Source organism: Pan troglodytes, chromosome 15 (assembly GCF_028858775.2).
Source record: "Pan troglodytes isolate AG18354 chromosome 15, NHGRI_mPanTro3-v2.0_pri, whole genome shotgun sequence".
Taxonomy (NCBI): Eukaryota; Metazoa; Chordata; class Mammalia; order Primates; family Hominidae; genus Pan; species Pan troglodytes.
The window spans coordinates 35,022,577-35,047,456 of record NC_072413.2 but is presented as its reverse complement, the minus strand read 5'-3'; the positions used below and the strand labels follow the sequence as shown (position 1 = coordinate 35,047,456).

Below are 24,880 nucleotides of genomic sequence, written 5' to 3'. Positions count from 1 at the left end.
AGGAGAATATGTTAAATGTGTCATTTTTAAAAATTAAGGAGAAAAAGGACTACCCAACAAGCTTGCCCCTTTTGTTATATTCCTGTCACCTTTATTTATATTCTAGCACCATTATTTCTCACCCAGTCTATTGTATCTCCTTCCTAACTGTTCTCCCTGCCATACTCCCTTTCTAATCCATCCAGTTGGTCAATAGATACTCATTTAGAGATTTTTATTGCAAAGAACTCTGCTGGAAGACTGAACTCCCACTTCTCTGAACAGTACTGTTCACAGAATTCTTCACGGTACTGTTCAGTACTTCTTCACAAACACATCTAGCAACTTTCCACTTTACAAAACTAAATGTAATTCCAGACTTGCTTTGCTTTTCAGTATTATACCACACTCACTCTGCCCATATGCCCAACTGCTTCAGTCAAAGCAGTACACTCATTCTTCTGTCTGATATGTGTCAGTTTGTAGCATAATTCTGTGAGGCCTAGAACTATAAAATATATTATTCTTAGAAGTAGACGTTGTGTTCATATCATCAAGACAACAATCTAAGAAAAGCATTTTTGAACTAAATAATATCAGAAGTGTTTTGAAAAGTTCTTTTTAAAAAGCAGGTAAAATTGTGGAGGGAATTCCCTGCCACAGAAGGAACAAGAGCCCTAACTTACAACAGGAACAATAAAGTAAAGCACAAGGAATAGGCAGGGTAAAGAACCCAAAGTATAGAGAACAACTCAGTACGGGAGAAATGAGAGTACTTGTTATAAACCTCTTTAGAAACAAACTCCAGAGCAAATACAAAAGAAAAAGATAAGACCCTAGTACTGGAAACTTCCACATTTGGAGGGCTAAGAGTTCAAGGATGCATAATCATATGCAAAAAGAAGAAAAAAGAATTTACCTTTCAAAAATGGGACACGTGTTTATTGAGCTCTAATTATATGCAGGGCACTATGCTTCTGTGAAGATCCGGGTAGCCTGAACTACCCAGAATGATCAACCTTGTTCCATCACCAAGTAGCGATAGTAAACTGTAGAGTAATACAACCTCAATATACAACCCCACCTCTTGCTTCAAATGCAGACTCCTGCCTGCCAGAATGAATTCCAAATTTACAATCAGGATTAATATTAGGCCCTATTAGCTACTCTGTATTTTTTTTTTTACTTTAAGTTCCAGGATACATATGCAGAACGTGCAGATTTGTTGCATAGGTACACGTGCACCGTGGTGGTTTGCCGCACCTATCAACCCGTCTTACAGGTTTTAAGCCCCACATTCATTAGTTATTTGTCCTAATGCTTTCTCTCCCCTTTCCCCACAGCTGCCGACAGGCCCTGGTGTGTGATGTTTTCCTCCCTGTGTCCATGTGTTCTCGTTGTTCAACTCCCACTTATGAGTGAGAACATGCAGTGTTTGGTTTTCTGTTCCTGCATTAGTTTGCTGAGAATGATGGCTTCCAGCTTCATCCATGTCCCTGCAAAGGACGTGAACTCATTCTTTTTTATTGCTGCATAGTATTCCATGGTGTATATGTGCCACATTTTCTTAATCCAGTCTATCATTGATGGGCATTTGGGTTGGTTCCAAGTCTTTGCTATTGTAAATAGTGCTGCAATAAACACACAAGTGCATGTGTCTTTATAGTAGAATGATTTCTAATCCTTTGGGTATATACCCGGTAATGGGATTGCTGGGTCAAATGGTATTTCTGGTTCTAGATCCTTGAGGAATCGCCACACTGTCTTCCACAATGGTTGAACTAATTTACACTCCCACCAACAGTGTAAAAGCGTTCCTATTTCTCCACAGTCTCACCAGCATCTGTTGTTTGCTGACTTTTTATTAGTTGCCATTCTAACTAGCATAAAATGGTATCTCATTGTGGTTTCGATTTGCATTTCTCTATTGACTAGTGATGATGAGGATTTTTTCATGTTTGTTGGCCACTTAAATGTCTTCTTTTGAGAAGTGTCTGTTCGTATCCTTTGCCCACTTTTTGATGGGGTTGTTTGGTATTTTCTTGTAAATTTGTTTCAGTTCCTTGTAGATTCTGAATATTAGGCTACTCTGTATTTTTAACCTTCGTACTAAATTGCCATCAAGGAAGACCTATTAAGATAAGAAATAGCACTACTGACTTTTTTTCATATGCATCTTCAGAATTCTGAATTCTACATTAAAACAATCTACGATATCTGTGTATGCTTTTCACAAAAGGAAAAAGCACAAATGCCTCAGGGCAAATCTGCCTGGCTAAGAAATAGATGAAAATACATTTTTTTCTATAGATTTCATTAAATTACAGAGAAATGTAATTTTAAAGACTATGAAAATAAGGTAAAGATTGTATAAGGCTAATAAATGAATAAAATCCATACCAAAGCAGAATAGTCTAGATTAATCTGAAAAGCTGAGTTTCTAAGACTTTAAAAAATGAGAAAAGCCATTTGGCAAAATCTTTAACTTAGAATTTTTGGTTTGATTTTGCTTCTAGGTTTCAGATTCAGAGATGTGCAACCGATCCAAACAGTTATAAAAGCTTGGTAGACAGCTTTCGAATGATTTTCCAAATGGAAGGGTATGTATATTCTTCATATAGCCATTTTAATATGTTTCTACTTAACATGTTTTCTCATTTCGAATGGTTTATTTTCCTAGTCTTACTAGGGGCAAAATACTTAAAAGGGTACCTTTCTACTTTGTTATGTTTTTCCTAATAATGTGATTGAAAACTGGATGTATATATAATGGAAACTACCACAAGAAGATATTAATAACTAGTTTAATGACTAGAGGACAATTCTTAATTTATGCCACTAGGGCTGTTTAAAGTTTCTATGACTGAGGCTATCTAAACTCAATAGTTCTTTATTTTGGTACTGTAATACAATGTCCAAATTCATTCCCCGTTCACACTCTAGTTTATGAATATACAAATAAAACAGATCTGTATCAAAAATTGATGCATCAAGGCTGGGAGCAGTGACTCACACCTGTAGTTCCAGCTACTTGGGAGGCTTAGGTGGGAGGATTAGCTTGAGCCTGAGAGGTGGAAGTTGCAGTGAGTTAGGATTGCGCCACTGCACTCCAGCCTGGGTGACAGCAAGACTGTCTTTAAGAAAAAAAAAATTGATGCGTCCGATTAATTATCTGATCTATTAAATGATCAAATAAATAGAATATTTGTTTACATAGGCTAAAATTATCTTCAATGTGTAGATTCAGTTAAAAACCATATCCAGTAAACATATGTGTGCGTGTGTCTGTTGGAAGCGAGGGGCCAGGGGAGGGATAGCATTAGGAGAAATACCTAATGTAGATGACTGGCTGATGGGTGCAGCAAACCACCATGGCATGTGTAACAAACCTGCACGTTCTGCACATGTATCCCAGAATTTGAAGCATAATAAAAAAAATTGTTTTAACTATCCAGTATAATTTTTCAAAGAATATTATATTTGCTTTTGGAAATTGTTTTTATAAGAAAATTCATTGAAAATAATAATCTTTCAAAAATGTAACAGTAATAATAATTAGTATATATTTAGCTTCTATTATGTAGTAGGGATTCTTCTTACAACTTTATGATGTAGGTTCTGTTGGGTTCCATTCCAGTTGGACAGATAAAGAAGACTCAGAGAAGTTAGTAAGTTTCACATTTCTGGTGAGTAGTGGAGCTGGGAATCAAATCTAGGTCTGCTTGACCCTAAAGCCCACGCTCTTAACTGCTGTAGATCACTACCTGTCTTGCCAGGTTGCACTATAAATACTATTCTGCTAATCATTTATTTCAGTTAAACTTGTATTATGGATATCTTTCCATGCCAGTATATTCTCTTTAACAACATAGTAATTTATTTTATCTATATGTTGCAATTTATTAAATTAATCTCTATGGTAGACCTTTAGGTTGCTTCCAAATTCTTGCTATTATAAACAATAGTGCAATAAATATTTTCATACTATCTTTGCACATTTGTGTGTATCTATATATTTTAATATATAGTATATATTGATATATATTTACATAACTTTTATATATTTTTATAGTTTTAATATATTGGTACAGTAAAGTACATTGCTAGCTATGGACTTACAGGATCAAATGATATGCATGTTTTATATAACAGATGTTGACAAATTACCTTCCAAAAAGTATGTACTGATTTTATACCCTTAAGATTTGAAAGTTCTTATTTCTTCACACACTCTCAAATACATTATAAATCATTATTTGGTATATCTGTCACTGACATGTATCTCCTGTTTACCATCTGACAGATGAAAAACACAACTGTCCTAAGTGTATTCCTTTGAATGTTACTGGAATTGAGCATACTTTCATATCATTAGGTATCATTTCTTTTGTGAATTGCCTATTTTGTATCCTTTACCCATTTCTCTTAGATTAGATTTTTTAATTTGTAGGTACTTATGTATTATAGATACTAATCCTTTGACTATTATGTAGGTTGTAAACAATTTTTCCAACTTGTCATTTGTCTTACAACTATAATGTCTTATACCTTTCAGAAATTTGTGATTTTTAAAGATTGTGATTTTATATTATCTATCTTTTCCATCCTGATATCTAATGATGTCACATTAAAAAAAATTCTCTAACCCCAAGATTATAAACATTTCTTCTGGTAGTTTTTTACATTACAATTTTTAATCCAGCTGATAATTTTTTAATGTGCAGTGTGGTATATAGAAATTAAATTTCATTTTGAAATGGTCAGTCAATTGTCCAAACACCACTTGCTGAAAAATCTATCCTTTACTCACTAATTGGAAATGCTGCCTTTTTTTGTTTTGTTTTGCTTTGGGGGTTTTTTTTGAGACGGACTCTCACTCTGTTACGCAGGCTGGAGTGCAATGGCACAATCTCCGCTCACTGCAACCTCTGCCTCCTGGATTCAAGCAATTCTCCTGCCTTAGCCTCCCAAAATAGCTGGGATTACAGGTGCCCACCACCACACCTGGCTAGTTATTTTATTTTTAGTAGAGATGGGGCCTCACCGTGTTGGCCAGGCTGGTCTCAAACTCCTGACCTCAAGTGATCCACCCTCCTCGGCCTCCCAAAGTGCTAGGATTACAGGTGTGAGCCACCACACACAGCCAATGCTGCTGCCTTTTTCACATATTAAACTTCTACACATATACCCTCTAATTTTCCATTTTGATTCTCCATTTCCTATTCTGTTTCATTCATTCATCTATCTGTAGCTATATCAGCATCATACTGTTTTAATTATTTTATCTTCAGAGTATTTGGGAAATATATAAAAATATACCTCATGGTATGGAGTTCAAGATTCTTGTCATGGTGTGCAGAGCTTCTGTGGCATGATCCTTCTTCATACTCAGATCTGCTCTAGGAATAGCAGATGGTTTGCCACACTCTGGTCTCTCACATCCTCAGGGCTTTACCATGCTCTTCCTTATTCCTGAAGGACCCTATCCCCAAACCTCCCCTAGAAACTATCCCTCTTCATTTAAAAGTGACTTCATATTTCACCCTCCCTGACCCTCTTTTCTCTATCATATGCTGAATTATTTCCCCCACTCTTTTCTTTCTCTACATATGCTATATAAAATATAGCATGCACCATCCTGGTTTGTGAAGCTCATTTTCTATCTCCCCTTTCCCACCCCAAGAATATATTTCCTAAGGGTCATGTCCCAATTAGCTCTGTATTCCTTATACTTGTGTTTGGCACTGAGTAGAGACACTCAGTAAGTATGCTAAACAAATGAATGGAAGTCATCACACGAACATCATAATGATGCAAAATGAAACAGAGATGATAACTCTTCTATAGACTAACCTCTCTGAAGTTATGATAATGATCTTGATGCTTGATTAAATATTTTGAGGTCACCTAGTGACAAAAGTCAACAAGTTCTTAGCTATTACTCTGGTGATGTGGTACCTAAATGCCCTACGTTGATAATATAAACCTTTATATTATGACAAGAAAGTTAAGAAAATCATAGTTTATTACATAGCCAATGAAAGTATCCCTTTGCTGCAAAACAGTAATGTCAGCATTACTGAGATCTGTAAGCTGTAACAGATATCCCTGAATTGGACGTGGCAGTTCCTTAGCCAAGATCTTTAATTCATGTGTGTTTTGGGAAGAATTTGATGTTTCTGCTTCTGCTTTGATATCAAATAATATAACAAACATACAGTATGTGTGGTCCTTACATAGTGGAATTGGCCTTTTTCTATACTGTATGTATAATTGCTTCTAGAGCAAATTGACATTCTTCCTGTGATGCCTTTAGATCTGGACATGCTGTTAGCCAAAAGCCAAAGAGCTCTAGTCTTAGAGATGGAAATATTTTTTAAAATACAAAATAAAAAGCTCCCTGTTATTTTTTATACAGAGCAAGAGCATTTCATAGCCCTGGGTTAAACGAAAGAAAAAACAAAAAAAGAAACGAAAGAGAAGAAAAGAAGACAAAAGCCTTTTAACACATGTTGTGTTAATTTTTTTCCCTAGTCAAAGAAGTTCTTTTGACTTTCTTATTTAGTTTTTAGAGTCACTCCGTTTTCAAAGATGTCTTTCCTACTCAGGTGCATAGAGGCCAGTTTGGCCTGTGGCCTGCAGGGAAGATAGCACTAGTCAATTTTGACTGTTGACATAATTAGGAGAATTCGCCTCTCCTGGTTTTTCCTATCTCCTCCAAGTTAAAGGTTTTGAGAGCTTGTCCTTTTCTTTTATTTAAAAACATTAAAGTCTGTTAATACACTTAAAATCTGCACAGATCTCCCATTTCCCCAGCATTAAGAAAATGAAATGGTTCTCTCCACCATTCTTAGAGATGCAATTCCTCACCTCTCTGCTCAGAATTCACTTGCTTTCAAGAGACAATAGCTCAACCACATGAGTCCAAATCCCTTTACTGTTTCTAACATTTTTTTCTTCTTAAAAAGCGTAAATACATTGTACTTTTTAATAAAAACCATGTCTTATGAAAGACATGGTTTTTCAACACAGCTTTACAGAAGTGAGATTAAAGCTTAAAAAGAGAGGCATTCCAAACTCCAAGTAAGGATTTCTATTATATGGAATTCTCATACTTAGCTAGTTTTTACAAAAGACACTGTTTTCTGTAACACAGAAGAGAGAACTCATAGAAAATGAAGCAGTAAAGAAATATCACTGTTGAGAGTACATTCATGATCACCACAACTTTTCATCTGTGTCTGGTTTGACAGAAATAAACTAATAGGTCCCTCTACTGTAATAAAGTGAGCCCAGAAGACATAAAGATACAGCCTAGTTAATTAGCTGCCTTTAAAACCAATAGGGTTGGTTTTGTAAACTCACCTGGCAAACAGTGGCAGATATCTCTATTTACCATGTGTCCATGCATCACGCCTCACTTCCCCTTTATCTCAGAGCATCTTATGAAAGTTGGCCTAGTCTCTTTTGTACTTGTTATTCCTTTAAAAAGAGTGATTGAAATCTTCACAGGTGGGTGAGGGGACTATACATTATGTCAGTGTAAACCCAGAACAGTCTTCCCATCTACCACTCTGTCTCCTCTGAAAGTGCTTGAATGGCCATTCTTCCTGAAATAAGGCAAAAATAGGAGTTAAACAGAACTCAGGATACTCTGGTGATGTAGGTAGAGAAAGACATAAAACTAATATTTATTTTCTTCAGTGTACCATGAACTATGCTAGAATTTTTTTGCATAAATTTTTATCAACACAGCACTATTAACACAACATAGAATCCTCATGCCCATGTTTTGTATAAGGTAACTGAAGTTAAATAACTTACCCAAAGCCACGCAGGTATAACCATGGTTTCTCCGTTAGACTGTATTTGATCTTTCACTGAAGATCAAATTTTGTTATTTATTGGCTGGAAAGAAGATAATATGGAAATAATGGCTGTGAATGGCTAATCTTTAAATGGCCATTCTGAAGTCTTTGATATTCCTAGCCTCAAATCACACAGCGACTTAAAGCAGCTTTAGATCCTCCTTCAAGTAATGTACGAAAGCTCTGAGACTAGTATATGTTCAGTCAAGCAAATCTTGGTGATTCTGAGGCAGCACTACAAAGCTCTGGCAACTCAAGACTCAATCTAATCATTGCCCCATCCTTTATAATTAGCTCTGTATTTCTGATAAGTTCATGGTTTTCAGTCAGTCGATTTTCATCCTGTTTGTTCCTTAGCTCTCTTATGTGAAAAATTCTTGGGCATTGGTTTGCTCAAGGCAAATAACTAGGAAACAACTAGGTCAGATTAAGCTTAGCTTCAAATGAGAAACATGTTGATTGCTGGTGCCTTCAGAAATATGGTATTCTTCAGAAAGTATTGCTGTAGAAAATATGTGGTTGCATTTGGGGGGCATTTGAACTGTGTTTAGTTTCACGATTTGTTTTCTGTAACCACTGATGCTGCCCCAGGTATCATCTTACAATCAGACCACTTGGTGATTATAATATTTTCTAGTTAAATGACATTTAAGGCCTCGTTTTATGAGCTCGAGCATAATTGGCTAATTTGGTAAACTCCAGATGTGTGAGATAATGTGCCACTCATTTAAGTGCCTTTCAGACGGCACAAATGGCACAGCCCCAGGAGGTATAATCACTCCCTCTTGTTTTCATTAAGAAGGGGAATGAGTGGCTTGTGACACAGACAAAGGAAGTGGGATGCCCACAGCTCTACAACTTAGTAAGATTTGGACATTTTCTTTTTATCAGTGGACTCCAAGGTGTTTGGCTCAATTCAGTGTCTTAGTGGGTCTACTTTTCAAAAAGTGGTTTACCTAATCTAACATGGCTGGGTGGTTTTAAAGCCATGAAAATAGGCTGTCTGAAAATAGAAAGACCTGTCCCTGTAGAAAACCCCCTGAGCAAAGTAGTCTCTGGAAACCGTCCCTCACCCTCATGTGGAAGTGTGGGTGGGGGGATATTGGTTTGAAGAAACAATGGAAGAGCTGACTCTTCCCACAGCCATGAATCTAATTATTTGACCAATCATCATCCTCCTCCTAAACTTCCAACTTAACAAAATTCCAACTTCATGAAGCCCAGTAGTTGCTGCTGCTTTTTCTCTCCCCTCTCAACTCTCCTGCACCATCTAACAGAGACCAATTCATCCACCCAGCATTGCCAAGCTGGAATGCAGTGGATGGTTCTGACATCACTGTTGCCTGATCCTGGGGCTGGTTGCTTTTATCAGACTACAGATCCGGTGGAGTTCACATCTGGCTGAGTCTTCGCTCAGATGAGATCTACATCTCAGACCCCTGAGCAGATAATCTGCCATGCAGATTCATTTTGTGTCGATTATTGGGTGTTGATTGAGTTTGTAAGCCTGGTTTGCCCAAGTTCCTTTTATGGTAGGCACCAAATGTGCACTATGACTTCTGTGATGAGTTCCGTGAGTGGTGCCTTGACTGCCTTCACTCTCCTTCTTTTTGTTTTAGCAAAGAGGCCCTTCCTGGTACCCACTGGACCTCCCTCGAGTGCTCCCTTGTTTTTATGTGGTGATGACAAGGAAAGCAGAGAGTCCCAGCCGCTCTTGCTCCCACACTGCCAGAGTTCAGCCATGGCCTGCCTTGGCTTTTTAATGATGCTGCAGCAAGTTTCCTCTTTAGCTAGAAAAAAAGGGGTTGGGGGTTGGGGGACAAGAAAAAAGTAATAGAATAAGTTAGAATTTGGAGAATAAACTATAGCAAATTTATCTGGCATGCCTTAAAAGCAATGGACCTAGGTCTAGAATATGGCTTCCATAGGCTGAAGACATTTTCTTCTTCCAAGTCTTCTCCTGATTTGGAAAGAAAATGTGAGAAGAGATTATCTTAATTCAGGCATGGACATACTACTATTATTATTAAATAATCTGTGTTTCTTTTAAAAATGGTTTGTAAACTTTAGTATATCATACTCATACATTTTAATTGATTTTTTAAATTGACATAGTTGTACAGATTTATGGGGTATATAGTGACACTTCAATACATGCAGTGTATGGTGATGAAATCAAAGTAATTAACAGATCCATCACCTCAAACATTTATCATTTCTTGTATTAGAAACATTAAACATCTCTCCTAGCTATCTGAAAGTATAGAATATATTATTGTTAGCTATAGTCATCCTACAGTGCTATGGAGCACTAGAATTTTTCATCCCACTTAGCTGTAATTTTGTGCCCATTAACCCACCTCTTTTTTAAAAAATAAAATAAAAGTAAAGTAAAAATAAATTAAAAAAGCTCTCTCACCCAGGCTGGAGTGCAGTGGCACAATCTCAGCTCACTGCAACCTCCACCCCCACCCCCACCCCGGTTCAAGCAATTCTCCTGCCTCAGAGTAGCTGGCATTACAGGTGCCCGCCACCACACCCAGCTAATTTTTTATATCTTTAGTAGAGACAGGATTTCACTATGTTGGCCAAGCTGGTCTCAAACTCCTGACCTCAAATGATCCATCTGTCTCGGCCTCCCAAAGTGCTGGGATTACAGGTGTGAGCTACTGCACCCAGCCCTTTAATCCACCTCTAACTGTTCTCCCCTTCTCACTACCTTTCCCAGCCTCTAGGAACCATTATTCTACTCTGTGCTTCTATTAGATCAACTTTTTTAGCTTCCACATATGAATATTCATAAATTTTTAGTCATCAAGTATATGTAATCTCTTTTTACAGAAACGTTATGCTATGTAGCTAAGAACTTTAAATTTAGATTATTTAGCAATTCAAGTTTGAAAATTAAAGGATGAAGGGTAAGGAGAAAGAATACCGAAGAAGAACAGGCAGTGACTTATTTCAATAGTTTTAAAAACAACAGGCAGTTGGACCATGGATACATTATTTGGCATTTCTATCTTACCAGATTATTCTGTACCACTGCTAAGCCACACAGTTGCTGGCGGAAGCTGTACTGGGTTGTAAAGTAACAGTTCCTCCCCAGTCTTCACAATCAGGGAGCAGATGATGAATTTGCAGAGTGCTCAGAGGGCGGCATCCCAGGGCTTCAATGGCCCAGAGTTCTGTTTCCTTTTCTAAATCAGAGGTCTTTTGTTCTGCCACAGAGTGACCTTTAAAATGGTTTCAGCTCCTAGATCTCCCTGCTGTCATCACCACAGACTGCTAGCTGACACTCACACTCCGACTCCCCCAGCCTCTCTCTCACAACGCTTTCCGACTTACTGACTGGCCTTTGGCAAGGATTTAACTGTTGCCAAAGAGTAAGTGAAAACGTTTGCAGTGATGTCAGCCCGTCAGCAAGGCCTGATTAAGAGACCAAACACAGCCTCCCTCAGCGTGTGGTGCTGACAAGAAGGCAAGGAGGACCAGTTGTTTGAGTGGAAATTGTTGTCTTCTAGGAGGGTTGGTGTCTCAATTCAGAGCCTGAGCAGATATTCCCCATGTTTGTGGAGTGTTAATCAAGGTGGAGGGGAAAGGTGGGATTCCATAGCCAATGGGGGATATCCCACTGGAAATATTTTTAGGCCTTACTTTTAATTTATTCTGGCTTTCTTATGGGCTAGAAGTACAGTCACATTACGGAGAAAGTATGGCTTTACCAAAACCAAAATTCTTTTTCTAGTGGTCGTCAAAACCGAACATTTTCGAATCAAATGGAAAAAGAGAACTTCCTAAAAGCACTCTTCTACCCATACCTGATTATCTTATTGTAGAAAAAAACTTAGGCATGATTTGACGTAGACAAGGTTAAAAGAGTTCATAGTTTATTTTCATCAATGACTTCATGCATTTTTGGGCTGGTTTCATGATTTTAGCTTTGCCTTTCCCGCTGGTCTTCCAGGTGGTTTGGAATTGGAGGAAGGGAGAAGATTCTGACAGTATTGTTATGATGGTCATTAGATTCAAAACCACTGTTACCATTCTGGTCCTTTATCGTTTGTGAAACGTGTCCATGTATATGACCTCCTTGATACTCATAAGAGCCCTAGCAGGTAGGAGGATGAGGAGTACAGTTCTAGTTTTCTGGTGAAGAAACAAATAAGAGTTGTTAAGAGACTTGCCCAACATTCCACAGCTGTATTTGTTGGGGCTAGGATTCATCCAGTGTCTTCCTCATCTTCTAATATGCTGCCTATTTTGTCAATAACAAAAGAGTGGTACTAGCAATCACAAAAGCAGCACCTCACATTTACACCATTCCCTCTTTGGGTTCAAAGCCTTGTACATATCTCATCTCAGTTGGCTAAATTTCATCTAGGGAGGAAGGAAAGGGATGGCATGACTGCTGACAACTTTTCTGGTCTATGTACAAGAAAACTTCAGCAGAAAGGGGTTTAGTGGGATTCCCAGAAAAATTGATCTTGATATCAATACTCAAAGAATGCAGAGGTTTAGTTTGTTTGTTTGTTTGTTTAAAAAAGGTCTTAGGCAAATGAAATTAGATTACACATGTCTTCTGACATGTGGCACCATCATTCTATGAGACCAAGGTTTGGACCTGCGGTCCTTAGGACAGAATCATCTCCAAAGAATAGTTACCAGACACAGTGTGAGGTTAAGACTCACTGAGTGAACTTAACTCGGTTATTTCACCTGTTAGAGTCTTGGCCTAACTGAAGTTGAATTTAGTAATAACCAGGAAAACCTCATGAAACATGAAATAAGGCATTTAACCAATGTTCCTTGGATGAATTGTCAGATGGGAGTGAAGAATCATCATATGATCACAATGTATGTAAAGATACAGTCACCTAATCCTAGAGAAAATGCCAGCCTTATACAGTGGCTTGGTTTTCCTGCTGATAAACAGCTCATTGTGTGGAACTCAGAGGAAAACAAGATACCAAAAAATCTAACATAGTCACAGTCTCAGTGATGACAAAAAATGAGATAAAGTGTTAGATACATTTTGGAAACTCTTAAAGAGAGGTTGTGAGTTTATTGTTAAATGAATTAGTTTTTTAAATTTTTTTACATAAAACCTGTCCTATATTAGAAGAATCAAGAACCAAAAGGAGAAGTACCATTTTGTATTCTATACATTTTCAGTGAACAGGTCATCATACATTTTGAAATTCAAATAATAAAATTTCCAGAGATTGACACTATTTGTAAAGGAATCAAAATTAAAAGAATGTTGCAATATAACTCATTAAGCAATAAGACATATTGATAACTAGAGACCTGGCTTCATGTGTAAAATAAAATATGTGTTACATTTCAAAAATGTTTCTTAACTACCTGTTCACCCCTTAACCCCATGAACTGGCTCTGTCTACAACCCTGTTTTCAAACTGTTCTCCCAGAGCCTGCCACAGACCTTCTATCTTTTTCCACAGAATCTGAGATACTGACAAGTGTAAGGTAAGATATTACTTCATTAGAGAGAAAAAATGCTGATAATTAAACTCTTTACAATGATTTGACAATGGATGTGGGTGATGAGTAAGAAGAAATTTCAATAACTTTCTAGTGTTTGGCATTCCAGAGGCACCTAGCTAAGCAATGCACAGGTTCCTGATCCATAGATATTATATGATGATAAAATTTTGCCAGTAAGTGTTGGAAAAATTTTTACCCTCTGGTTTGAATGTTTCAGGCTTTATCTCACCCAATATCATTACATGCCTCTTATGTTCCAGCCCTTCTGGCACAATTATAACTCCTGAAACAATTTGTCTGTGCATATTTCTCACGCATATTCATTAGCCAAGAATGTCCTTTCCCTTTTATCCACCTGTGGAAATTCCGGTCATCCAAAGATGCCCAGCTCGTATACTGTTTTCTCTTTGATGCCTTCCCTCATCATCCAAAGGGGAAATAATTTCCTCCTTCTGTTCTCTTATAGCACTTTGTTCCTCTGTAACAACACTTACCTTGTGGATCAAAGAGACCTGGATTAGAATTCCACTTGGAAGTTTTGGGACCTTGGACAAATTATTTAACCTCATTGTACTTCAGTTTTCTCATTTGTAATATGGAGACAATAACCATACTTACTTTATTGTGTTGCTAGCACTCAGTATTAATATATGGAATATAAATATACACATAATGATTGTTAGCTAGTTTTATTTTTAGTACCTTATATTGTAGCCAATTACTCGTAACTATTCATAGTTATGTAAATATGTAGAACTCTGATGAAATAATATTTGGGGCTCCTATAGTGTATCACATAGTTCTTTGTATATAATCATATATAATCATCACCCAATTTGTGTTTGCTGAATTTAATTGAATAATTACTAGTTTCATATACTTAGCTATTCTGGACATATTAATATTTAAAAATGTGTAATCAAATCAAAACAGATAGTAAGAAAATTTATGACACCCATGGTATCATTAAGACCAAGATTCTAAACATGATAATTTATCTATAACCCCAGAAGGGTAACATCTTTATAACAATCTCAGGAATACAATAGAATAATTTTCATGGCCACGCAGGTGTCTGAAGGTGAGGCATTAAATTTTGGCATGTAGTTTTTAGATTCGGGCACTTCACCGCTGGCAAATGATGCTGAATGGCACTGAGAGGGTCTAATTAGGGAATTTGTGAAGGCTTAGGAAGACCAAAGTGAAATGCAAACTGTCTGCTTCCATGCTTTGAATGTGTTCTGTCTTCACTACTGTTCTCCTTAAAGCACTTCCTGTCTAGAGTTTAATAAGCAGAGGGACAAAAACTGTGTACATAAAACCCAAATACTCCAGTCGATTAAAAAATGAAATAAGTAAAAGCAAAAGAACATTTAAAGTGAAATAAGAGGCAGGTTGAGTTAGGATTTTGAAAGACAATATTATAGAGACTCTTGGTTTCAGACACCACAGAGTAGCTTGCATCAGAAGAACCCTCCTGCTGAAAATAACAGTAAACAATAGGCAAAATACACAAAACTACTTTTGAAGGCGTTGTAGAGCTATGGCAGAACTGATGAGAGGCTACAAGACCTGAGGGAAGGAAGCGTAGAGAAGTAAGTTCCACATTCACCCAGGATTTTTACTTAAAGGCTTTGCTAAGTCTTGTGGGAAGTGTTGGGGGAAAGAGTCAAAGCCACGTCTGGGCTGAGGAGGGAGTTGTAGGTTGGTGTTCAGGGATGCCAAATGGCTGAGACCTGAGGAGTAAAGATCCTGGTGAAGAGGGAAACTGCTGAGAAGGGAGCCCAAAGATCTATATGCAATTTCCCCTTGAGGCATTTGCCAACTCTTGAGCCACATATGAGCAGGAGGAAACTCCAAGAAACCTAGGGGGAAAAACTCCAGCAGTTGGAAAGCTATCGAGATGAGCAGAGACTTCAGTAGCCCCTTGAGGCTGAGGAGGCAAGGGTTGGAGTTCAAGTCCAGCCAGGTGGAAGGGCTCTGTAAGCACCCCAGGTCTTCAGTTGAGGCCCAGAGTGTCCACTCCCAAGAGTGAGAGCTCTGCCTCAGGAATAGGGACAAAGCATAAGTAAATTCTCCCTAACGAAGCCTAAAACCCACCCTCAGCAAAATGAAGGTATTTTCTGTAATCTGTTTGCTTGCTGAGAAAAAAATGTTTCCATCTTTGGAGGAAAACACCATCATCCAGGGGCTTTTCAATGTTTATGCACAGTGTCCTCTACTCAATAAAAAGTTACAGGGCCTTAGAATAAAAAAGACCAACTAACTAAACATCAAGAGAAGCAGAGACAATAAGTCATTCAAATTTTGGAATTATCAGACTGGGACTTTAATTTTTTTTATTTTTACTTGGGTAAAATATACATAACATAAAATTTACCTTTTTAAGCATTTTTTAAGCATACAGTTCAGTGGCCCTAAGTAAAGTCAATGTCGTGCAACCATCAATACTGCATCTTCAGAACTTTTCATCTTCTCAAACAGAAAATCTGTACCCTTAAACAGTAATTCCCCATTTCTCCCTCCCCACAGCCCCTGATAACCTCCATTCTATGTTCAGTCTCCATGAGTTTGACTACTCTAGGTATCTCATATAAGTGGAATCATACAATATTTGTTCTTTTGTGACTGACTGGTTTATTTCACTTAACATAATGTGCCTTCAAGATTCATCTGTATTGTAGCATGCATCATCATTTCCTTCCTTTTTAAGACTGAATAATATCCCATTATATGTATGTACCACATTTTGTTTATCCATTCATATCCAGGTGTCAGTGGACCCTTGGGCTGCCTCCACCTTTTGGCTCTTGGGAGTAATGCTGCTATGAACACTGGTGGACAAATATCTGTTGAAGTCTCTGCTTTCAGTTCTTTGGTGTATATACCCAGAAGTGAGATTGCTAGAGCTTATGATAATTCTATGTTTAACAGAGAATGACTTTTTTAAAAAAGCTATAAGAATTATGTTCAAAAAACTAGAAGATGGAAAATTTCACCAGAGACTTGAGATCTGCAAAAACAAAATTTTAAAAAAAGAATTCAAATGGAAATCCTGAAAATGTCAAATTGGTGCAAAAGTAATAGCAGTTTTTGCCATTAAAAGTATGACTTTTAATGTTTTATCCTTCTAGTGTTCGCTGGTAGGTACCCAATATTGTACTTAGTTAATCAAGTTATTCGAGGAATAATAATACTACATATATTTTTGGTTTGAGAAATAACATTTTTAAAAATTTATTTTAAGCAACTAAAACAATAACTTACCAGGTGCTGAGTGCTTTGCTAAGTGCTCTCATTTAGTCCTCAGAACAATCCTATAGGGGAAGAACTACAATTTTTCCTATTTTATTGATGAGTCAGACAAGGTCAAAATGTTTGTGTAACTTGTCCAATTTCTCATAGGTTGTAGGAATTTTAACCCAGGTAACCTGGGTCCAGATATTAACCTCTATTTAAAAAGATAAACTTAAAAAAACATAAATTCTTCTTTTTTCACTAAGTGGCTACTTTATAGCTTTAGAAAATAATTGGAAAACTGAGAAACCAAATTGGTTGGTGACATCAGTTAGGGCACTAAACTCTTCTTATAATATGACCTTTACATTTTTTCAAATGTTTCTTCAGGATGCCGGGGCACTACTTGATATATTTTGGCATGGGCTCTGTCATGCATGTTTGACATATGAGAAACACCACCACGGTGAATAGAATGTTCCATCTTTCTCCTTAAACTCCAAATTGCTCAGGGCCACAAGATACAAACCATGGGTTTAAGTTTGACACCCTCAATTTCCTTCTTTCATGTTTGTGGATCTCATTCTCAGAATGCTGGCATTTTACCTTTCTACATCCTTGTCTTCACTCCTTCCTCTACCCCATCATCTGTCTTAAATGTTTAATCTTTTTGCTACACCTCCTCAGAGCATGATGGCTTTTGATGGCCATCTCTCCTCCAGTGATGGGGCATTCTTGGGGAAATCCATTTTCTTTCAGCCTTGGCAGGGAAGATCATACATTTATTGTATAGAACAAAGGGAGTATTCATTCAGACCTGAAGATTCCCAATATATTTGCCTTTAGCTCTCTTGTCCTCAAACTCTTTATTCACCCAGGTTACATTTCTAAGTCCCTCATATCCTATTTTAATCTTGTTTGTTTAATCAATTTCTCTTTCTCTCTCTCTCTGTCTCTCTCTCTCTTTCTCTCCCTATTAGAAGAAAAAGAGCTGCTCATTTCAGACAGAAAATTAAAATGAACACCTCCTTTTGTAATGCTGGACAATCCCATTATTAAATATTTCTTAATCTCTCTGGTGTGAGACATAGTTCCCTGAAGTGTACAAAGTGTTTTGATATAGAAGGAGATGAAGGGCAAACAACATTATTCCAGCTGCAAAAAGATATCTGCATCTTTTCTGTATTGATGTCATTTTCTTTACCAGCCTTATAAGAATACTTATGTCCCAGCAAGCAAATGGTATTTAGTGACTGCCCATGTGTACACAGTCCTCTGTTAGGCAGCATACCAGTTACATAAAAAAAAACCCAGCTCTGGCCTTCTAAACACTTAATTGTGCAATAAAACGACTGTATGAGCAAAAATGAGTGTTTCAGTCACATGATTCTTTAGCCTTTGTGGAAAAAATCCTTCTGAAAGCAACTGCAAAAATGTTAGAGATGTGACCAGTTGGAAAATACATTTGCATTTCCAATACCTGCAGGTTTCTTCACACTTCTTATATAACCATTCTCAATTACAGGAAAAAAACCCACCAAAACTATGAAGGGACTTTCCAGACAGAAATAAAGTGTCCCCATAGGAAATAAAATCTTCAAAGTGTCCCTTTCATTGAACTTGTTTTTCTTCCTAGAACAAATGGATACATCAGACATAAAATTTAACAGAGACACTAAAGTAGGGGTCTGGCTTACCTGAATAGGAGAGGTTACAGCATTCCACTAAGAGGACACCAAGGCGCTAACAACGCACAGACTACTTTCTATCACATTTTATTGAACTTCTAATCACCATCGACTATATGAACCATCATTTATTTAGGATTTCAACAGCCTCCAGTTAAACTCTATTTTACATTTCTTTTTCTGTGTGTTTGTTTTAATTTAAAAGCCAGTATACATATTGACAATTCTTTGACAGCAAAGGTAAAACCACCAGGAGTATATCTGTTTATTGAGGACTGACAGCTTTATAGCTAACATAAAAATAATCTAATGTTTATTGGGGCAAATGTTTGGACTGAGGATTAAGTGAAACTACTGAATAGAGAAAACCTTTTCATCCTATTCAGGCTTTTCAAATAAGGTTTGGGATCAACGACATAAAAACTTTTTGTGTTGATTTCTTTAATGCTCTTCCCTTAATTTGTCCCACTACTCACTCCCTTCCACTCTGCTACCCCAAATTAGGTTTTACAGCAGGGGTTTTAAAGTAAGTAAAACCTTGAAAAGGAAGATGCTACTGTTCAGAGATTCATTGCTATAGAATTTACATGGGCCATATGAACTTTCTAGATAAGAGCAAAGCAAAATCTAAAGCATACTGCTTATAATATAAACTTTTTCTGCTGTTTCATGTAGCTTACATGTAAGAAGAGCTCTTGGATTTTTTTGTTTGTTTTGCTGCTTTTTAAAAAATTCATTATTAGAGATGAGAAGCAGAACTTATTTTAAACTCTTCTGAAACTGGTTTTAAGGAGTCTTAAAGAGCCTTTTTTTCTTCTCGTTTGCCTTCAGCCACATATCAACAGCGTTAGATTGTTGTCTTTATTTTGAATGTCATGTTTGAAAGGTCTTAAAAAATCTGATCTTTCTATGAATGGAAAATTACTTGTTTGAAAAGAGTTAATCCAACTATGAGATTAAAAATAACTAATCAAACTATTGTTAGATTAACAATGCTGGACTTTAATATTTTGAAATTTGATGTTAGTTATAATTACCACTAATATTTCTTTTCCTAACATCTTTCCTCCAATAAACAAAGAATTTTATAATAATCTAACACATCTTAGCAAGGTTCAGATCAGCTATTACTACTTCTCGCTTTCCCACACTCCTCCACCTTAACCCGTCTCCTGATCCTATGTCCACTGAGTAAAATAGATAGAAGGAAAAAATTAAGCAGCTTGTTAAAGGCTGCTAAGGAAGTGGTTGCAGAGTTAGAAATGGAAGCCAGGCTTACTCGCTGAGTCCCGCTCCCTGAAGCAGTTAAGTAAAGTGCATTGGCTCTTTCCCTTTGAAAAGTCTGTTTCTCTTCCGACAAAGCCGACGTGTGAACATTTGAATAGCTCAGTTTTCAATTTCATCACTGGAACTAAGTGTCCACATGGATCTTGGCAGGTTTTTGTGACAGTGTGCTGCGTGTCATACATGTGAATAGACCAAACAGGGTCTGGAAATGTCAGAATCTTGCCGCCACTGAGAGGTAGTCTTAGCAAGGAATTTTATACCAGGTGTGCATCTAAAGCTAATTCACACTTTACTGGAAGGCAAGTAGTGAGCTCCCCAAGGTCAGGATCCTATTGTACACATCTTGGTGTCCCTGGGATCTGATGGAGCGCCTGAGTCCTAGATGGAATTCAACAAAAGTTTGTTGAACTAAACTATATTAAAATGTTCAACTCTGTCTAAAGATAGATTTGGTCCTTTTTAAAAAAAAGAAAGAGAGAGAGAGAAAGAAAGAAAGAGAAAGAAAGAAAGAGAAAAAGAGAGAGAGAGAAATAAATAAATAAATAAATAAATTACCATACTGTCTTTTTTATTTACTGAAGTGGAAAATGTGATCTATTCCTCAATAGATTTAACTTATTCTTAATTCCTTTCTGCATCATGTTCATGGTGGTGATGATTACCTGCATTTTAAGGCGCTATAATGCTTTGACATGCAGAGATTGCCAGTAAATTGGCAATTATGTTATCTATGGCATTTTCATTCTGTTCCTAGAACATCAATCTGTTAGCTCTTCTTAGAGACTTGTGGGCCCTTTTTCTGATTTCCACTGTGCAACATTTCATTTTCTTAACAAATGAAGTACGACATTTCATCTGTCAATCAGACACCATGGTTGTCCTTTATCACATTTCCCATGACTTTGATGAGCTGGAACAACTCCTTGGCATTTCGGTTATTCTTGTTCTGAGGTGGTTACATATATGCTGTGTTGCATCTGAACTCTAAACTTCCTCTACCCGCAATCCTCTTGCCTCTTGCAAGCTAGTCTGCATGAGCTGCCTGTTACTTTTCAGGCACAGCTTAGAGTACTGATATGGTTCTCCGATTCGTACTATGGGTTTGGTTCCTGCTTCCTTAGGGGTTGTGACAGGAGTCTCAGCCTGACAAATAATCAGCTCCCACCTGTCATTGTAAGGAAGGATGACTTATTTAAGGCATGTGAGTAATACTGCACAGACACTTCACAGATCCACACTGTCCATCATGGATCCACAGTAGCCCCAGTATTAGAAAAAGCCCTTTCTCAGCCTTGGGCTTCTGTGACTAAAAGTCTGGAAGTTATGAACAACCTTTTATAAATCCATCCTTCCTTTAAAACTAAACACAAAAATGTCAAGCAACACATGTCTAAGTGATTGACATTTTATTTTACACTTTCTGCAAGCTGTATGGACCTTCGTTGGTATCTGTTAGGCAAGAAGAATGGTACTGCTAGGTATGCTACATTCTCATCTCAAACAAGCTGGACTTCAGAAGTCAGCCTAAAGAATCATGTGGTACAACAAACCTCTGCCCTGAGCAACATGATGATCAGAGTGGACTGGTTGACTTGTAACTTGAAATTGACCAAAGGAGCTACTTTACTTATGATCCCTAAGACCTTAATAACGAAGTTGAAATCATTTTTCTAATGCTGTATACCTTTCAGTAGCATTTTAAAATCATATTCTAATTTTGATTTTTAAAGAGAAATGTTCTCTAAAGCCTCCATAACAAAAAGAGCAATTTATATAGACTTTCTTTTAACAGTATCTTTAAAGTTATTATAAGGTCTATACTCTTATTAGGGTGGTCTGGGAATTCCCTCATTTCCCCTTAATTGAGAAAGTCATAATAAATAAAGTTTTTACTAGCATGGTCTAGTGGCCACCAAGTCGTAAAAGCATAGCAAATGATAAAAATGCATGTAGTAAAATCCATAAATTAATCCTGTCAGTAAAATTTCAATTATTTGAAATTTATGAGATTTTAATATTTTTACTTTCGAGTCAATTTCATATATGCCCTGAGCCATTAACACAAACAACCCTTTAATTTTTACTCCTTGGAGAAGAGTCTTATTTACTAGGATTTTTTTTTTTTTTTAAATGGAGTCTTGCTCTGTCACCCAGGCTGGAGTGCAGTGGTGTGATCTCAGCTCACTGCAACCTCTGCCTCCCGGATTCAAGCGATTCTCCTGTCTCAGTCTCCCAAGTAGCTGGTATTACAGGCACGCGCCACCCACACCTTGCTAATTTTTGTGTTTTTGGTGGAGACAGGGTTTGACCATGTTGGTCAGGCTGGTCTCAAACTCCTGACCTCAGGTGATCCGCCCACCTTGGCCTCCCAACGTGCTGGGCTTACAGGCATGAGCCACCACTCCCAGCTTGGGATGTTTATATATATATCATCAATAAGCAGCTGTACAATAAAATGTTTGACGCATTACATAGTCATATTTTCTAATCCTGTTTCAGTCTGAAACAGCATTTACATATTGGTGGTGTGTCTATTAAAAGACTCATTGCAATTCATGTTATTAAAACTTAATAAAGTGAGAGTTAATTTTTCCCCTTCTTTTGAGGAAATGAAAACACTCCTGGAGAGAACTGAAAAAGTGAACATCACTAACTAGGAAACAGCTTCTTACTCATTTCTGCTCCCTTGTTGGCACTCTGTACATCTGCCTCTGATCATATGTGTTCATTGCCTGCATGGTACTTTACCTACAGTAGCCTGGGCCACAGACCTTTATCTATGCAAGTGCCTTATTGCTTGCTGATTGACAAATTCATCTCTGTTAACTATGTATTTTCCATTGAATTTTCCTATGAATATTATTCATATTCACTTTCCAAGTCTGTATTCTTTTCATAGCCCAATAAAATAAATGTGTTTCATGAACTTCTTTGATTTGCTTCTTCTTGCCAAGTTTTTTTTTTTTTTTTCCTGATCTGCAAAATGAACATTTCACTCTAGGTTTCTTGAAGGTGTGTGTGAGTTGACGAAGTTTCATTGTATAAAAAGAACCAAGCCAAAACTTGCCATTCGAAAGAAAATGCCAGAGGAGAATAAAGGCCATATGTCAATACAGAGAAAAAGACTGACTGCAGCTATTTTATTATGCTTGGTGTTTATAGTTATTTCTATGGAAACTGCACGTGGATTTTTGAGGATTGAATTTGACCCTGGGGATGTACACAATCAACTTTGAAAACATTTGATTCATTAACTTTGGGTTCATCATGTGCTTGTCCTCCTTAACTCCTAACTGCAAATAACATGACATGTATGAGACCATCATGATATTCATGCTGGGTTTTTTTGGTTGTATTTTCTGGGAGGAGCAGAGGGGAGAAGGCTCATGGGAGAGGCTTCTTCTACTTACAGATGACTGCAAGGTACAGGATAGCATGTTAGCTTCCTCCCCACATTTCCTCAGTGCTTAGAGGCATGAACTGGAGCTTCTTTCATTTATTCTATTAATTCATATTTTTCCATTATTCATGTGTTTCCGTATTTTGCAGGGACAAAAACAATTTGTTTATCTATTTCTTCATTCCCCCAACATCCCATTTCTGTTTTCTCTCAATAAATAGCTGATTGGGAGATTTCACATTATGAGGAAATTCTCTTGTTGCAGTCCCCACATGGTATACAGAGATGATCAGATCGTAATGTATTTTCCCATATTTTTGCCTGTTTGTAGTCAGAGCTTTTAGCTTTGTTTGTGCTAAACATGTGCACCTATGTATGTGCTTAAAGATGAGATTTTTGTTATACTCAGATCAGGAAAAATAATAAAAAAGTAATGCCAGTATAAGACGCCATTTCAGAGGGTAAGGGCAGTAGAGGAAGACAAAGATTAGCAAATAAGAACCAGAGAGGGATGTTTGAGGAAGAGATATGTGGTGAGGACTGCTTTTAAGATGTGGGGTATAGCATGTGGTAGGATCTGTGATCATTGTAAAATGATTTTTTCTTGATGGAACTCTTGGTGGCATTGGGCACCTGAGTGCTCTTTCAGAATGCATGATACCCAAAATTAGTTCCATAAATTGTTTAACTTTTTTAATGAGAGAGGAAATATCATATTGAAGAAATGGAAGTAGTAAAGGTTTTTAAGCTGATGGATTAAATGTTAGAGTTTTAAATACCAAAATTCATGGAGTAAATGTACAAATTAAGCTCTTGTCACATAAAGGTATCCACTTAATGTGTGCAATTTGAGATTTTTCAGGGAGTCATTAGCTAGATGGTGTCCTTTGCGTGCCCTGAAGTTGCCTACACTTTGGACATTTCACAGTTTATTAGCAACTCTATCGCAAACCAATCTTTCTATTTAATACTTGGTCCAACATTTTCATGAGGGAGGGGTATGTTACAGCTCTTGACTGTGGGTTTTCACTTACCCCTGTGGTCTGCCTCCCATTAACAGGAATAATTGGGAACTGGATGTATAGAATACAGACTCGCAGCCATTGAAGAATGCTGCTAGAAACATGAATTTTACAGGCCTCTGTTAAAGTCCCTTCAAAAGGATCAAGTTTTTATAAAGATTTCAGATAGCAGACCTCAGATACACTTTCTTTTTCTCTCTCGCTCCTAAATGGAAAATATTGCCCTATTCTCTCCTTCTTTAGGACTAGCGTGGGGCACATCATTAGCCACTGGCATAATTTTAAGTCCTCTAATCATACAGTTCTGTGGGGAAATAGTTGATGGTCTAACTGTCCCTCAGAGTATTTATAAAAAAGAGAGCATTTATCTAGTTACACTAAAAAATGTTTTCATGCTATTATCAAAGACAATTTGTAATTTCTTTTTAGAACTCTTTACTGAAGTGTAGTATAACACAGAAAAGTGTACCTAAGTATACAGTGAATTTTCATAAGCTAGAAAAAAAAAAGGAACCCATGTATCCAGCACTCAGACCAAGAAATAGAATATTTTTGGCTCCCAGAAGCCTCCCGGTGCCTCTTTCCAATCTGTTGTGCCCCACTCCCACCAAAGGTAAGGATCATCCCAAAGTTGACTCTTAAATTTTCAAATATCACATCATTTTCTCACCAGGTTTATTGGCTGATTTTTGTGGGAGAGCAAAGGGGGGTGGTTAATCCCCTATAACTGGCTTCTTTGCATTGTGGAATTTTCCTAGCTGTTAATTATTAACTTTTCCTTAAAATAAAACTTTCATTGTATAAAAAGAAAAACTCCATGAGCACAGTACATGTGATATAAATCACTTTTATGTCTGTGAAACAGCTGAGTTTACATTTTTATTACATTGTTTG

General features: G+C 37.1%; 1 protein-coding gene across 5 annotated transcripts in view; it reads left to right on the top strand.

Annotated features, from left to right (window-relative positions):
* Nucleotides 1–24,880, top strand: part of SLC25A21 (solute carrier family 25 member 21) — a 495,613-nt gene that overhangs the window by 358,007 nt on the left and 112,726 nt on the right. For 3 of the 5 annotated variants that reach the window (XM_522830.9, XM_009427709.5, XM_009427708.5), the window contains one exon: nucleotides 2,496–2,579. The exons of the other annotated variants lie outside the window; for them this stretch is intronic. In XM_522830.9, the coding sequence (XP_522830.2) occupies nucleotides 2,496–2,579 (84 nt within the window). The remainder of the gene's footprint in view (nucleotides 1–2,495; nucleotides 2,580–24,880) is intronic. 5 annotated transcript variants of the gene reach the window in all.